General features: G+C 35.1%; 2 protein-coding genes across 2 annotated transcripts in view; one reads left to right on the top strand and one right to left on the bottom strand.

The window, feature by feature from the left end:
• Positions 1–2,630: 2,630 nt before the first annotated feature.
• LOC128230915 (poly [ADP-ribose] polymerase tankyrase-1-like) lies at positions 2,631–16,466 on the bottom strand. Its single transcript, XM_052943341.1, has 11 exons — positions 16,317–16,466; positions 12,380–12,863; positions 10,470–10,562; positions 8,495–8,673; positions 8,063–8,264; positions 7,654–7,818; positions 7,087–7,268; positions 6,710–6,782; positions 5,586–5,750; positions 4,950–5,091; positions 2,631–3,468 (listed from the first exon to the last, which is right to left on the bottom strand). Exons 1-11 carry the CDS (start codon positions 16,464–16,466, stop codon positions 3,276–3,278), a joined length of 2,028 nt encoding a protein of 675 aa, XP_052799301.1. The 3' UTR covers positions 2,631–3,275.
• LOC128231765 (metal cation symporter ZIP14-like) overlaps positions 10,753–18,046 on the top strand; it is a 23,530-nt gene continuing 16,236 nt past the window's right edge. Inside the window, exon 1 of the mRNA XM_052944945.1 lies at positions 10,753–10,891. The gene's annotated coding sequence lies outside the window, so the exon portion shown is untranslated. The remainder of the gene's footprint in view (positions 10,892–18,046) is intronic.

Below are 18,046 nucleotides of genomic sequence, written 5' to 3'. Positions count from 1 at the left end.
TTCCTAAACTTGTACACTATGTATTCTTACCGTAAGGGCTATTCCAGTAAAACATATGTCCCACCCCAGGAAGGCACTTTCAAAATGGACCATCCCCCTTCAGAAGTTTATTTGATGAGAAAAGAACCCCCTTTAGAATATTTTCTGAGCAAATTCGGACCCCCTTGAGAAGTTTATTTTTTTATACGTCTATATGCAAAGATTATTTGCAATTACTCTTTTGTAACTCTTTGATCAGGTGAGCTATATAGGACCTTATAGCTCACCCTAGTTTCTAAGCCAATCATCACCCAGAGATTTTCAAATCTTTGCTCGAATAGGTTTCATATAAGATCACATCTGCACCCAATAAGTTAATTATTATAACTAGGTCAACAGACATGGCGCACGCCAAATGAACTTCGAGCAGCCAATGGGCACGCTGTATACGGCCTTGTTCGATGATTGGCTTAGAAACTAGGGTGAACTATAAGTCGGTTACAGCTCATGTAATGGAAAATAACAAAACTTATTACTGGGCTTTGCTTGTAATAAATTTTGTTATTTTCCATTAATAAATATGGTTATTTTCCATTATATGGACTATAACCTACACACCACGGTTCTCTTGTTTCTTCATATGTTGCTATAAGTGCATATTAAGCCACATGAGGCTGAAACTTTCACCCATGTAATTATATACAACCTAAAAATACCTTGTGGTCGAAATGTTAAGGGGACGAAACATTCGGATTTATAACATTTACGCAATACGTACAAATTATGATTTCTAATATAATTCTAGACAACTGTTGTCAATTAAATGAATTTGGTATACTTACCACGAAACGTATCCACACATATGGCGCAACTATTGGTTTCTAGCCAATTTTGTAGGTTGGTCTTCGACCACGACTTTACAAATTCTGGCGCCTCCGCCATCTTGTTGTCAAGGGACGCAACTTCTTCTGATTTCCGGTACCGCGGAACCGACTCGTAATATCGCGAAAATTTGTATCCAAACCAATTCTGTACACGACGTTCGGTAAAATATGTTATATGGATAAAAAAACCCGGTATTTCACCATCGGGCAGTGAATATAAATGAGCAGATACGGTCAGAAGCAAAAATGACGCCCCCCTATAGAAGCGAAATTGGACTTATCACCACCCCCTACAGTAGCAAATTAAGAAAAAGACCTACCCCCTACAGAATTTCTTTATTTTGCCGTCCTGGGGTGGGACATATGTTTAACTGGAATAGCCCTAAGGAATACTTCCTGAATGTTTCGCAACTTTTGCCATCAATTTTCTGAAAATCATTTATAATAAAAAGAGCGGATAAGAAACGCTATGGATAAGTGCACATGTGCACGTCATTCAAGCATGAGCATTTTTGTACATGTTTAGAATTACATGTTCAATGACAGGAGGAAAGTGATTTATGCGAGCCTACAATTCTGAAGAGATATTTTGCAACTCAACTGCCACTTTCACCTGTTGGTTAAGCTATGCATACAATTACAAGTGTTTTAGCAACCCCTCTTTTATCCCTTTATTCACTTTAGAGTCACCAAACTTGGTGACAGTTTTGTTTAGCACAATATCATTGATGAGCGCAATAAGCAACTAGCTAGTAACTACTGAGTCATTAAAATTTGGTAACAGTTTTGTTTAGCACAATATCATTGATGAGCGCAATAAGCAACTAGCTAGTAACTACTGAGTCATTAAAATTTGGTAACAGTTTTGTTTAGCACAATATCATTGATGAGCGCAATAAGCAACTAGCTAGTAACTACTGAGTCATTAAAATTTGGTAACAGTTTCATTTAGCGCAGTATCACTGATGAGCGCAATAAGCAACTAGCTAGTAACTACTGAGTCATTAAAATTTGGTAACAGTTTCATTTAGCGCAGTATCACTGATGAGCGCAATAAGCAACTAGCTAGTCATGTCAGTGTTATAGCCATTGAACTGTCATTTTTCATACCTAATTGTTTTTTCAATGCACCTTCGCTAAAAATAATTAATCAGTCTGCTCTCTAATTGGAAAGCTTGTACAGATCTTGATAAAACTGTCATACACTGTGACATGGTTGTCTTGAGAAAGGTTTTGCCCCACAGCACTTTTTGTTATTAATCTTTACACATAACTGTATGAACATGAACCATTTATACCAGCTGACACCTGCAGTGTCCACTGGACACATTTCTAGTAGAGTTACCATTATTCATGGCAAGTAGGTTTGTGTATGTAAATGAGCTTTACTCGCTTGTAAAGCTATAAACACTTTCATAATTTTGAAGCTAAAAGCTCAGAAAGAGCAAGACCAAAGGTATTTCCATATGATATGTAACCTGCCTATGGTACCCCTATGGTGACCTCCCTAGACAAGCAGAAAATATCTTAAAACAAATGTTCAATACATAAGTGAAAAAACATATTTGGGGAAAAAATATTCTGTATGCGTTCAAGAGATTTTGCTTTTTACATGCCAATGATGACTGTACGGCAGAGGAAAGTTAGCGCTGTGTGGAATTTGGTGACCTTCATATGCCACAGGTTTTCAATGCATACTGTTTTTTTCTGTCTATCAAACACATGAATATATATGTTGGTCTTACAAGAAGCTTCTATTAATAACAAAAGATTTATTGTACAAAAATAACAAATACAACAAGAGCAATTCTTGAACATGTAAAATTAAATCAATTACAATAAATAATAAAAATTACTACACAATATCACAGAATAACTTCTGGTACATGATTATCTTAACCCAGTATGCGGATGATAAATAATAATTTGTAATTTCTCATTCTGTATGCATCACAATTTAAATGGGGCTCAAAACAGGCATGTTGCTTGTTTTGTAATGCAGAGGTAATCTCAATACTTAAACAATGTATATATCTAAATGATTTAGGCACATTTAATGGCGAAAGCTTTAGTGATCAATGTTAATGAACCAGCAGACAAAATACTTGTTTCACACATCTTAGATACAAATATACTAAATTTGGCAACTGTGATGTAAAACATGTTCATATCTTGTCAACAGCAATAATATAGCAACCTTATATAACAACAGTAATAGATGTTAAATCATTCTCATTTCACAATGATTTCTCAACATCTCTGAACAGCAGAATTGCTACACATGCAAATGCAAAAGTCCCAACTAAGCACTTCAATACTTGTACTGTACATGCATGACCATTTCTTATATATGTCTTATATGGAGCTCCTTAGACCCTGCGAGAGGGTTTTCTCTTGCAGGTTTTCCATTCTCTACAAGTTTTTCAGTGCCTGTAGCGAATCCCTGCCATCCGGGACCTTGAACTTGAACAGCTCATTTGGGTCAAGGTGTTCCCCGTAGAACTTGGTTGCCATGTCGCGTGCCTGGGTGACCTTGGGGGGCATCTCCTTCCTTCGACGTTCCTCATGCTTACGCAGGTTCTGTTGTAACTGTGTTGGCACTCTCCTAAAACAGATAACATTATAATACAATATTCATTATTGTTTAATTTATTTGACTGATGTACATGTATTGTTATTCATGCTCTATTTGGTCTGTGAATTTGTTTATATTGAGGAATAAAGAAATGAATTACTGGTTGCATTGAGCCTCCTGGGTCTTTATTCATTAATGTCTTGGGTCTGAGTTTTAGACTCAGGCTCAGAAAACTGAATTATTAGACATGTCAAAATATCTATAAAATAACTCATTTTGACAAAAGATGTGTGCCTGATTGTTGAGCAGATTATATGTAACAGATATAGGACTATGAAAATGAAAATTTTGCTTTTCTGAGTCTGAGACTCAAACTCAGACCCAGAACATTAGTAAATAGGGCCCGAAATTCTTTTTATTAACCTGATGTGTAGCAATGACTTGTAAGCGATACAAGTCGATAAAAATGAGTTCCCTCAAAAATCTGTTCAAATAACCTACAGAATCTAAATGTAAACAACTAAAAAATTTCTCCTATGAATAACAAATTGTGCATATATGTTTCATAAAACATTGTAAAATCATCTATCACTGTGACAAAGCAGATATCGTCCTCGCCTGCAGGGACCCAGATATGATCCCTTCTGCCACCATATCATATTTATTTATTTTTTTAGATTTTTATTTTTTAGGAAAGTGACTCAAGTTACAAAATTGATATGTTTTTCAAAATATTCAACTATCTTTTATATTTTATGGCATAATTTTTGTAGCTAATGCCAATTTAAACAGGCATAATTGTTGACAGGAAATAATAGTGATTTTTTTTCTTACTGAAATATGCTTTGAATTACAGCTTAAATTATGTTTTTATTACCTGAATTACAGTAAACAAAATCATCAATAGGAACGTGTACACATCAAATTTAAACAAAACAAACTTGGTGAAATTAACTTTAAAGGTGTCACAGACTTAAAACAAAGAAACAGTGAAGCTGAAGGGTATATATTTAAAAAAATAAACAATTCAATTAAGTATGTCCAAAATATGGACCAAACTGCAAGTTTCTTACAAAGCTGTAGCATCTCTAGAAAAAATAACCAATAAGGTACGAATAGTCATATCAATTTCAATCAAACATAGCAGATCAGGATAGTTTTTGTACAATATTATTATTTATATATTACATACATACAGAACAATAACCAATAAAGTTTGAAGTATTCTATCAATTTCAAAGAAACATAGCAGATCTGGGTAGTATTTGTGCAATATAATTACCAGTATGCATTTTTTACATAAATACAGAACAAATTAAAATGAGTCAGTTATTATCAATCTAGGATTTAGAAAATGTTATTATAATTCATAAACAGTTCAAGTGTATAAGGACATTTAGATAGCTTAAGTCATAGTTTAATAAGTCATACCATTTTTTACAAACTGAAGATTTCATCTCCAAAACTACAATTCTTACATAAATGTTGGTACAATACAATAATTTACATACGGGCATGAAGGGACAGGGTTTTTGTACGCGGTGGAGCCAGCATTGGTAATGTTTCTCTCCACAGGGGCAGGGGGATGCATTGTGTCCCACTGAACCTGCTTGTACTTGGCAAAACACTGGGGACATGGATCCTCATTGTTTACTGAAATGAAACATTTAGTGTGTCAGCAAATTAAAATTATTTCTAAAGAACATTACAATTGTTGCCTTTCTATGCGAGCATCACCACAAGCTAACCGATGTTATTTAAAATTGTGTTGATACAATTCAAGATTAAAACTTCACATTATTTGGCATTTAAAGTAGAAATAATACCTTGAAAACACTATAACTAATATTATTCTAAATTCAGGTCATTGCCACATAGCTACAAGAAGCTGCAAAATTTTATGAGGTAATCAAAATTATAATCATAACTGCATTTCTCCTTAATGCAGATTGCTTGCTTAATGTTTGCAATTGTGTCGATCCAATTAGGTCATGGATTTAAAAACTAGCAAAATATTCAATTTACCATGGTTTTCTGATGACTAAATGATAGCCACACTTATTATTAAAACCTGTGAAGCTGACCCAAACCCAAGAAATCATGGAAAATGGATATCACGAAACTAACAATCTACAGTATATCTTCACCTCCTTTCTCCATGAGCAGGGGTCGGCCAAACTTTCGTGCAGTGTCTAGGGGTGTGTCACCTTTGATGTTCTGTATGTCGATCTCTCCGTCATGCTGCAGGAAGCAATTGAGACAGCTGGGGTAACCACCTTCACATGCATAGTGGCCCGGCGTGTTTCCAAAGTCTGAAAGTTGGATGAATCTCATTGCTGAACAAATGACTTTAATATGTTTGAACAAAAACTGCAATACTAACCCACAAAAAGTCAATCTCTTTCAATATTGCATACATGCCATATCCCCCGGCGGGAGGAAAAATCCCCCGGAATTTCGATCCATCCCCCGATCTCCCGGCGGGAGATGAAAATCCCCCGGAATTTAAAAAATAATATATATATTTTTTTTTTTTTTTTTTTTTTTTTTAATTTTACATCAGGCAATAATGACAAAGTGAAACCACAGTATGTGAGTGAAACTCTCCAAAAGGAAACTTTTACAACAAGTGATCAATTAATTAGTAGTAATTATCAAAGGCAAAGAAATATTACTCTTTTGGAAGGAAGAAATTAATAATATTTATTCTATTCTCTTATTGTCTGAAAGTCATCAAAGCTGATAGAAATAAGCACAATTTTTTTAAAGACTTTGGAGGAAGGTAAATTTAATTTAATTGTCTCGAAAACATATTTTTCCAATGACGTATTTTGTTCTGCAAGTGCATTACAGTATGACATGACAGTGTATCATAAAAATATGATAAATCATGACATAAAATAATTCTGTATAATGAACAAGTTAAGAGGTTTTCAAAGCAAACTATATGTGAATACATTTTTTTCATACTTGCGTCTAAAAATACTTGAAATTTTCGCCAACTTAGACCTGCTAAAAAATCCCCCTGAATACAACCAAAATCCCCCTGAATTTTCAGCCTTTTGAACAAATCCCCCTGAATGGTCTCCAGAAAATATGGCATGTATGATATTGTTGGGAACGAAACTCTTACATTTCTTACATTTACAATAAAACAAGTTAATAGAAAAGGTAAACAATGATAAAAAAACTGTTTATGAAATGATATTCTTGGTTAAAAAATTAAGGTGACTTCTTTCCTGATTTTATTGCTATTAATCAATTATCTTACAGTCCTGGCTGTTTGGATCTGCTCCCTTGTCTAGTAACCAGTGTAATACATCTATTGCACCATTTAGGGCTGCCTGGAAATAGTTGTTCCAAAATAAATATTTTGTACAAAAATAAAGAAAATGTTTAACTGCCGATAACAATCAAGAAAAAGAAGTACTAGTATTCTGTTGTCATGTTTCTTCCAAACACAGATTAAATCTATAAAATAATGTTTAAAGGATGCAAAAATCAAATGAAGCCACATGCATCTGTGGTCGTGTTTTTAACAAATTATTACATTTCCCTTTGTTGAAATAAGTAAATTTGTAAGTGGCAAGACCAAAAGTATGCAAAATAGCATAAGAATGTTCAATGCATTAACCACAAGTCTCTTACAATGTGAGCGGGTGTTTTGCCATCTGCCTGTGTGGCCTCTATTGACGAGCCTTGTTTGACAAGGAAACGGGCACAGTTGAGGCGGTTGTGTTTAGCCGCGTGGTGCAGAGCCAAGTAGCCATTGTTGTCTCCCAGGGTGATGTCACAGTCACGTTGGACAAGCAAGATCAGTGTCTCTACAGCTGAAACAACAGCAGTTGTAGTTACATATGTAGAGATCAGTAAAAAATAAAACCTATAAATAACTATGAACTGTACTCATTAACTTTTACTGGTTCTGATGTGAATTTTATATTCTTGAAAATATAACCACTATATTAGTCAATTCAGTAATATTTATTTTAGATTACAGCTTATACCACTGAATGAGTTTTATTTTTGTTGCCATTTCTTATAAAATAATTGCCTTTCTGTAAACATATAATTTTTATTTTATTGTTTTTTATTCAAACATATAATATACTTTTTTATTCAAAAAGCTGAGGTTTTGCAGAATACATTGATGTAAAACAAATATGTTAATATATCAACATTAAAATCAGGCTCATAACATTTGACATAACTAACCACCAAACTGAGAGGCATATAAGACGGGGGTCTTTCCAAGCTCACAGCGGCAATCCAGGTCAACCCCAAGGTCAAACAGCAGCTGGAGGATCTTCTTGTGGTTCCGCATTGCGGCAAGGTGTGCACACTGACGGCCTTTGTAATCCTCAAACACCAGGTTGCTTCCTGTAAGCAATTTTTTATGTATTGAATGAGGGAAAAAAATGATATATATTTGCTCTCACCTGTTCTTTTCACAAACATTTGTTGCTACATCTTAAAGGTGTGTAAACTGATAATGGCATCATTGTCATTTGAATGTAAAACTAAATGCATCTGATTTCAATGCTATCATCAGTCGTAATGCTGAAGTGTACTATAGATATTGAAGCCTTTGCAAAAAACAACAGCATGTCATTAGAATACAAACCATTTTCTGCAAGAAATTTTAAACATTTCAGTTCTCCATTAAAGGCTGCAAGGTGGGCTGGTGTCTGTCCATCTCTGTCCTTGACATTCACATTGTCTGTGTACTTCAACAGCAGCTTGAGACACTCCACATGTCCCCCAACGCATGCCTCATGTAGGGTTGTCCTGCCATTTGACATTCGTGACAGTGGATCTACTCCCGACTGAAAGTAATGAAGTACTAATTAGAATATTTTTAGATAATCTTAGAATCCAAAGGAGCATTTGATATATTTTAAATACCAATGTGCATCCATTTAGAAAATAGTCTTTGAAATTCACATATTAATTCTTGTGCATAAACATTGATTTAAAAAAGAAATAATGCTGTTCTTCTATTTAATCATATTAAACACTTACAGAAATAGTTTGCAGATAAAATAATAGTGCCCACCTGAAGAAACTCCTCGACCACTGGCACTTGGCCATATGTACAAGCAATGAGGAGAGGTGACTTGCCAAGACCCTCACGTTTGATGCGAAGATCATTGTCTACATTGACTTTCTCCATTAAACTCTTCACCCTATCCAAATCTCCCTTCTCTGTAGCCTCACCCAGTGCATTTTTAAAACCTGAAGGTTATTTTAGTCAAATAATTTAAATAACATGAACATGTAGACACAAGAATTTATGGATTATAAAAAAGCAATTAATAATATTGTTTTGTGTTGCAGAAGGACTCTAATTTTATTCAATTGTTTTATTTTGTAACATTTAAGGTCCACTGCCAGCAGAAAATTGTTATCACTGAAAAATAGCCAGGGTTAACAGTTTCTTTGAGTATGAGGAGTTCATGTCAACCCACGGTTAAGGGCCTAAGACCCCTTTTGAAATTGTTTCCAATAATTTATACTATTAAGTATTAAGTTCAGGGTGTTTCCTACCATTTTTGATGCAAATTTCTAAGGAAAACAGTCATTACAACTATACAGGAACTGGAAGTTAAAGCTCTCAATTCAATATATACAAACCCCTCAAAGCACATTTTATATCACAGATAAGACAACCAAAAATATATGAATAAGAAAAATAACAAGAGCTGTCACAGAGACAGCACACTCGACTATTCCGCCGCTTTTTGGTGTATGGATTGAAAAGTTTGAGCGAAACATGCGTGGATCACTGTTAGATTAGATTTCAATGCAATACATGATGTGCTGAGATATTTACATAAATTGAATGGAAAATATTTGAGATGGTACACAAACTTTACTGTAAATTCTAAGTCGAAAAAGGGGCATAATTTTGTCAAAATACTTGATAGAGTTACCTCCTCCTGTGTACAGGTTGGGGGTATGATGGTGAACAAGCGTGCAAAGTTTCCAAGCCAGATGTCAATGGACTTTGAAAATATTTGAGGTGGTACGCAAACTTTAACATAAATTTTAAGTAGAAGAAGGGGCATAATTTTGTCAAAATGCTTGATATAGTTACCTCCTCCTGTGTACAGGGTGGGGGCATGATGGTGAACAAGTGTGCAAAGTTTCAAAGCCAGATGTCAATGGACTTTGAAAATATTTGAGGTGGTACGCAAACTTTAACATAAATTCTTAGTAAAAAAAGGGGCATAATTTTGTCAAAATGCTTGATCGAGTTACCTCCTCCTGTGTACAGGGTGGGGGCATGATGTTGAACAAGTGTGCAAAGTTTCAAAGCCAAATGTCAATATTTGAGGTGGTACACAAACTCTTACAAAAACTTTAACATAAGTGGTTACGCCGACACCGACACCGACGCTCGGGTGACTTGGATAGCTCTCCTTATTCTTTGAATAGTCGAGCTAAAAATGCCTAAAAACTTTTAATATGTTAGTATGTGAGGTACACTGCAATAAAAATGTCTTTGGTAATTCAGTTAATACAGGTAATACAAGTATGTTGAGCTTGGTTTGCTTTCAAAAAGGCACGTCACGCGCACCTACTCACCAATTCTAATTTTCATTATTTTTTATTTTAATTTTTAATTTCCAGGGGTTATGTATCCCCCAGTTGGGGAGCAGGGGATGGGTCGGAAAGAGTGCAATGCAGTGGTGAAACAAGTACTGTATAGAAATTATGACCATCTGTTTTTGAAACATGAGTACTTAAATTATCTACTAGAATATATTTAATGTAAACAGAATGCTGGTGTGATAACAATTGCATTCAATGTGCGTTAAGAATATGGCTTACGTCTGCAAACAGATGGTTTGCTGTATTCAATAACAATACAACTGTTTGTTTGCTATGTTGATAATTCAGCTAGATGATTTTTGTGACAACTTTGTGTAATATTAAGGAATTTTATAAAAACATTCACTACACATTGATTAAAAGCCACTATATAAATATTCGATTTGTAAAACAGTTGTTAATGTTACTCCACATACGTTCTTTTTCTGATTTTTTGCTACTTGTGGTGCTTGCAGACGCCATATTGTTTACTCGCGTCAAGGAGAATACTTTACGGCAAACTTTTGCAACTTATAATTTTGAAAGAAAGGTTGATATTGAATCATTAAGATAAAAAAATATCATTGAAAATAGAAATTACATAATCTACCCGTTAGAAAGCTTTTAAAATTTACTATTAAGAAATCATATTGAGGTTTTCATGTCGTAAACTATAGCAAACATGACTGGTGCAGTATTTTTATGAAAGATGAAGATATTTAAAAATATAAAAACGAACGCAGTCTAAAAATGTTATTGTACGTGTACGTAAACATGTTTACGAAATGTCAAACTTAACATCACTCTTTTCAGTTCTTTCTAGTTCGGTTTAGACAATAGAACTCATCCAAAAAGAAAGGTACGATGTAATAATTTTTTACGCTATTTAACATAATATAAAATATTTGTCTTGTCTCAAATTATAGTTGTTATCAAACACTCTTTTATTTGCCTTTATCATACAGTCGTGTTACCCTTAGCGGATCAGTATGGAAACAATGCTGTGCATTGAACAAACGTTTTACATTCTGAGATTGCAACGTTTACAGTTGAAAAGAAAAATATTTCCTCTTTTGATTGACATAAAATAATTCAATTTCAGTGCAGAAACCGATTAACTGACCGTTGTTTGCATGTACGAGTAAATGAGGCATTAGCGAACCAAATTTACCAATAACGGATCACGTGACATTCCGATATTGGGGGTTCTCTCAAGCGAGATTTTAGCTGTCAAAACGGCCAATCAGTTTGTTTATCTTTTCTGTTAAATATATTTAGTCCCTCTTTTATGCATTTTATATGTGATATCATGATAGGATGCTTATTTGGTGGTCTGTATCACGCCAAGTCCGTAGAGATAGCATATATGTATTTAAAGATGTGCGATTTGTTAAATAATTTCAACAAATTTCCAGCTGAAAACACTCAGGTCCAGTTAATTTTGAGAGCTTTTGGACTTTTTATAACTGTATAAAATTTTCAAAATGGATATGAATAATAACTGTGTATGCATGTGCTTGTAAATCTGTGAACTGTTTATGAATAGGATTTACTAATTCTATGCATAGAATAAACTCATGCTGATTGAGATAATTTATTTTCATTTAAAAATAATTTGACAATGATTGAGGATAACAGAATCATAAAATCACAGTAAATCACATTATAATCAAGAATTAAATCACAGACATTTAAAAAGTAAAATATAAACAAATATAATTTATATAAACACATAACAAGTTGACTAGAAATTCTGACCAGCTAGCCTGAGCTAGGTGTTGATATTATGGTACTAACCTGATGCAATGATATGAGGTAACAGGTTAAAAGCTGTTAGAAATAGTACTGTATAAGGTAAACCTATTTCTTAAACCTGAACAAAATACACATACATCACGAAAACTGGAGTGAACAAGATTGATGGCAAAAGATGCAACAATTTGAATCAAAATTCAAGCTACTTTGAGTATAAAACATTGAACAACTAAACAAAACCATAACCCATATATAAAGTACTTATTACAATCAAAATTGTAATTTGGAGATTCTTTGATCAATAACATCAAGCAGTTTTATTGCAGGTGAGAAATAATGAACAACGAATTATCACTAGATTTGTTGAAAACAAAACAATGCCAATTAAATTCTAAATACATTCTAAAGACATATGAATTAACTGATTAGTTTATGTATCAGTTTTAGTCCACCTTATTTTCATGGCAATAACAAGTATATCAATGTCAATTAACAACTATTTTCATCACATAACATTCGGGCATCTTTTTGAGTGTTTCTCTTAACATTTGTATAGTGTTCACTTCATCTTCTGCTGTAAGTACATATTTACATGGGATAACAACGCCACCACCACTCTCAGATGGAGCAGGCCACGGTGGGAAACTGGGCGTCGGTTCACCAGTCATGATGGCACACACGTGTCCACCCGAATCAAGTACATTGTAAAAACAAAGAATGCATGGTACATGGCCAATTGGAAGGGCAGCTATATCTGACAACTTAAGCTGTCTTTTATCATCGGTTACCATGTCATGTAAAGTGATATCAAACTCAGAAAGTCCAGGAATCCACACAAGGCATGCATCTTTATCTTTGATGTAAGTATATTCCCTATCCACAACAAGCTTTGTCACAGGGTCAGTTATTGGGGTTTTTATCTTGTACACATGGTACCCCTTTATCATCGAGTTCTCTAATGTGATAGATGTGCAACAGCTTGCTGAAGACTCATCATGGGCTTCCTTGTCTGTGGAGATATCATGGTCTCTTCCTCTTCTGGCTTTGATGGCAGATATATTAGGTGGTGGTGGTACCTGAAAGAAAATCATTTCAATTAAATACAGAATTAAGGAAAACGAAGAAAAAAGTAGAAGACAGCTGGCTAGTCCACACGGCCACCTGAACTTTAAAGATTTTACAAACCATGAGCAAGTAACTTTGAGATTGATTTCAAATAATTTATTTTAAGTGTACCCTGCTACAATATGATAATGTTAATGTGATGTTCTGTTCCAGATTCAAATGGTTACTTACCTCCACCAACTCTTCTCAATAAATAATGTTGTCAACTCTGCCCAATTTCAATCTTCATTCATCTGTAAAACACAAGTGATATTTTTAAAAACAATCACAAACTGCATGGTATACACTTATGGAAGTGGCAATCCTCGATACCAATTAAAACACAGGCGTCTTTTAAATTAAAAGCTGATAAATATCATTTTTATGATATTAAGTGAGTACAGTACTGTACATCATATTTATGTATAATAAAAAGTCAAACATTTGAAACTAAATTAGATATGTGTGTTATAATTCATATTATAATCATAATTAAAGTAACATAAGTATCCAGCAATGTTTGTTTTATGTTTAAAAAAATCGGCAATGACAAACTGGTACAAATTCACTATGTTGAGAGAACCCCTCAGACTCACTGCATGAACAAAATGGCGGTCCGCTATTGGTTAATTACCCACACGTAATTATGACCGCCTAATTCTAACAATTCATTGATGAAAGAAAAGAATGTTATGCATTTTTAAGAGGTTATATATTGGCCTTTCATAAAATGTATAAATTGTTCACTTACACATTGTAGTTGGACGAAAGGTTCTCAGAAAAAGCATATGTTGCAATCAAATTGAGGCCGGAACAACTGGGTCACGTAAACAGTTGCATCGAACGTTCGTATGATACAGAAGATTTTGAAGTTCGATTTAACCAATATTTGTTGTGATTTTCACAATCACTTTAAAGTACATAACTGCCAATTTTCAGAAAAAAATACAATTAAATAAACTTTATAGCGTGTATTCAACAAGAGAGTGATCCGCTATTGGTTATGATCCGCTAAGGGTAACTTGACTGTATATAGTTTATGAACACAACTATGTTTCTGATTCTGTACAAAAGTCTCATCAGATCTATTATGGACTACGAAATTGTCATATGGTATCCTATAGAAGACCACGTTTTGATCTGATACAGATCTTCAAGATTGTTAATATCATTGATGACATCAAGATTGTTAATATCATTGATGACATCAAGATTGTTAATATCATTGATGACATTAGTTCTGGAACTTTCTAAGTCCCTGTGTCTTTGACGATTTTTGTTTTGGCGACTCTATGTGTCCATATCCCATTTGTTGTTTTCCTAGCCAAGAATGACAGATCCCAGCGCTAAGTATATCGAGCGGCAATATAATGCATACCTGCTAAATAGTTCCATAATGACAATGCTTTGTTGACAGAAGCCGATCTAAATAAGTGTTTCATGAACCACTAGTGAAATAAGAGAAACATATTTTGTGTTTTTTTTAACAATGTAGTTTTAAATATTGTGGATTTACAGTATAAGAATATATTTAACATTGGTATGAATCAGTCAATTTGTGGTGTCAAGGGAACAAAAAGAATATAAAAAAAAGTTTAAGAAGTTCCCTAAACACACATTATTGTGGCTAGGACTTTCTTCCTTTTCAATGACAAAATAACTAGAGGACACATCTTTAAAAAGAACATACTGCACTATATCCAGTGATTTATTTTGAAATTATTTTTACTGCCTGTGCCTTGCAAATTGGGAAAAAAGTTGACTTTGAGAAAAAAACAAAATCAGGCCAAAATAGCTAATATAATGGTAAATATACATGTTTAAACTTTTTTATGCATACATTATGCTGTGAAAGAGTAAGTTTTCATACTATTGTCAAGACTTTGTTTAAATTTCAAGAAATTCATTGCTTTTTTATTCATTCATTTTATTCATCCAAAAAAATCACAGATATCACATTCTTTTATTCTTTCTGTCTTCTCTTATAGCATTCTTGGTAATTTCTAGTCAAAATTGGAATTCCTAATTTAAGTCAAAATGACACCTTTTCCTCCTATCAGGATGGCCCAGTCCAATTCCGAAAACCCACTGGATTTCTTTAATTGCCAACTAAAACTATGAGGCAGAAAATTGTCTCTATTATCAATATCAAAAATATACTACACCCAGAAGAATTCATGCCTTGAAAAGAAAAAAATCATTGGATATAACATTCATTGGGGATTTACACCATTTTCTTCAATCTGTTTTATCTCTAAGAGAAATTTAAAGTTAAACTTTTAATCACATAAAAATCTTGAGTAAGTCACATATTCAGATATAGATAGACTTGTCCATGTAGTTACTATTTTCAGGCTTCTTCCAGGCTTGTCCCTGTAGTTACCATGTTCAGGCTTCTTCCAGGCTTGTCCCTGTAGTTACCATTTTCAGGCTTTTTCCAGGCTTGTCCCTGTAGTTGCCATTTTCAGGCTTCTACCAGACTTGTCCATGTAGTTGCCATTTTCAGGCTTCTACCAGACTTGTCCATGTAGTTGCCATTTTCAGGCATCTACCAGACTTGTCCCTGTAGTTCCCATTTTCAGGCTTCTACCAGACTTAACCATGTAGTTCCCATTTTCAGGCTACTACCAGATTTGTCCCTGTAGTTACCATGTTCAGGCTTTTACCAAACTTGTACCTTTAGTTACCATTTTCAGGCTTCTACCTGAGTTGTCCATGTAGTTACCATTTTCAGGCTTCTACCAGACTTGTCCCTGTAGTTTCCATTTTCAGGCTTCTACCAGACTTGTCCCTGTAGTTCCCATTTTCAGGCTTCTACCAGACTTGTCCATGTAGTTCCCATTTTCAGGCTACTACCAGATTTGTCCCTGTAGTTACCATTTTCAGGCTTCTTCCTGAGTTGTCCATGTATTTCCCATGTTCAGGCTTCTACCAGACTTGCCCCTATAGTTTCCATTTTCAGGCTTCTACCAGAATTGTCCCTGCAGTTACCATTTTCAGGCTTCTACCTGAGTTGTCCATGTAGTTCCCATGTTCAGGCTTCTACCAGACTAGCCCCTATAGTTACCATGTTCAGGCTTCTACCAGACTTGTACCTTTAATTACCATGTTCAGGCTTCTACCAGACTTGCCCCTATAGTTACCATGTTCAGGCTTCTACCAGACTTGTCCCTGTAGTTACCATTTTCAGGCTTCTACCTGAGTTGTCCATGTAGTTCCCATGTTCAGGCTTCTACCAGACTTGCCCCATAGTTACCATGTTCAGGCTTCTACCAGACTTGTCCCTGTAGTTCCCATTTTCAGGCTTCTTCCTGAGTTGTCCATGTAGTTTCCATTTTCAGGCTACTACCAGATTTGTCCCTGTAGCTCCCATTTTCAGGCTACTACCAGACATGTCCATGTAGTTCCCATTTTCAGGCTACTACCAGGCTTGTCCCTGTAGTTCCCATGTTCATGCTACTGCCAAACTTGTCCATGTAGTTCCCATTTTTTAAACTACTACAAGACTTGTCCATGTAGTTCTCATTTTTAAGACTACTTCCAGACTTGCCCATGTAGTTCACATTTTCAGGCATCTACCAGACTTGCCCATGTAGTTCACATTTTCAGGCTACTACCAGGCTCTGCCATGAAGTTCCCATTTTCAGGCTACTACCAGACTTGCCCATGTAGTTCACATTTTCAGGCTACTGTCAGACTTGCCCATGTAGTTCACATTTTCAGGCTACTACCAGACTTGCCCATGTAGTTCACATTTTCAGGCTTTACCAGACTCTGCCATGAAGTTCCCATTTTTCAATGTCAAGCTGATTTTTTTTTTTTAACACTCCCGAAGTAACTGTCATTCTGCTTGGTTTGTTTGACCAACCAACCAAAAGGACCTTACATACTGAAATAAACAGAAAAAATGGGGCCTGCAGCTAAAATATTTGGTATGTAAATAACATTGCCATAATCAGATGTTCTCTTACAAAAATTAACTAATTGAAGCCTGAGGGGCTGTATTTCCATTTTCATGGTTTATTGATGTTATATTATAAAAACAAATCAAATGTTACTCTTACCTGTGAAAATAAAATTGATGGACAAATTAAATATATATGACTGTATTTAAATTCAAGTAACTTGATACCGTTCAATAAATTCATTGAGCTGTCCTTTTGTGTACAGGTCTACATGCTTTTGGATATCAATTTGAGTTAAGTTTAAGAATACAAGTCAAGGTAAGAATAGTTATTAATATCAGGAGATATTTTGCATACAGCACGATGGTCATATAAATATGATTCAAATAATAGGTACTTTTTGTTGCCTGACCAAATTATGTCTCCCCCTCTCTGGGGGAGACATATTGTTTTTGCCCTGTCCGTCAGTCCGGTAGTCCGTCAGTCCGTCAGTCCGTCCGTACGTCACACTTCGTTTCCGATCGATAACTGGAAAACCGCATGACCTAGGATCACCAAACTTGGTAGGGAGGTTGGTCGTGAGGTGTAGAGGATCCCTATTGTTTTTGGGGTCACTAGGTCAAAGGTCAAGGTCGCGGCGACCCCCAATATAAAAAACATTTCTGCTCAAAATCTTGAGAACGGTTTGACCTAGGTTCACCAAACTTGGTAGGGAGGTTGGTCATGAGGTGTAGAAGATCCCTATTGTTTTTGGGGTCACTAGGTCAAAGGTCAAGGTCGCGGCGACCCCCAATGTAAAAAACATTTCCGCTCAATATCTTGAGAATGGTTTGACCTAGGTTCACCAAACTTGGTAGGGAGGTTGATCATGACCTTCCATGTAAAAATCATTTGCGTGTAATATCTTTATGTCTCCCCCATTCATGGGGAGACATATTGTTTTTGCCCTGTCCGTCAGTCAGTCCATCAGTCTGTCAGTCAGTCAGTCAGTACGTCACACTTCGTTTCCGCCCAATAAATATAGAACTCTTAGACCCAGGAACTTCATACTTGGTATGCTAGTTGGTCATGACTAGTAGATGACCCCTATTGAATTTGGGGTCACTAGGTCAAAGATCAGGGTCAACGTGACCTTGAGGTGAAGAAACGGTTTCCACTCAATAACTAAAGATCCTTTGGGTCCAGGAACTTCATACTTGGTATGCTAGTTGTTCATGACTATTAGATGACTCCTATTGATTTTGAGATCA

The sequence above is a fragment of the Mya arenaria genome, chromosome 4, assembly GCF_026914265.1.
Source record: "Mya arenaria isolate MELC-2E11 chromosome 4, ASM2691426v1".
Taxonomy (NCBI): domain Eukaryota; kingdom Metazoa; phylum Mollusca; class Bivalvia; order Myida; family Myidae; genus Mya; species Mya arenaria.
Note: the sequence above shows the minus strand (reverse complement) of the source record. Positions and strands in the feature narration are given on the sequence as shown.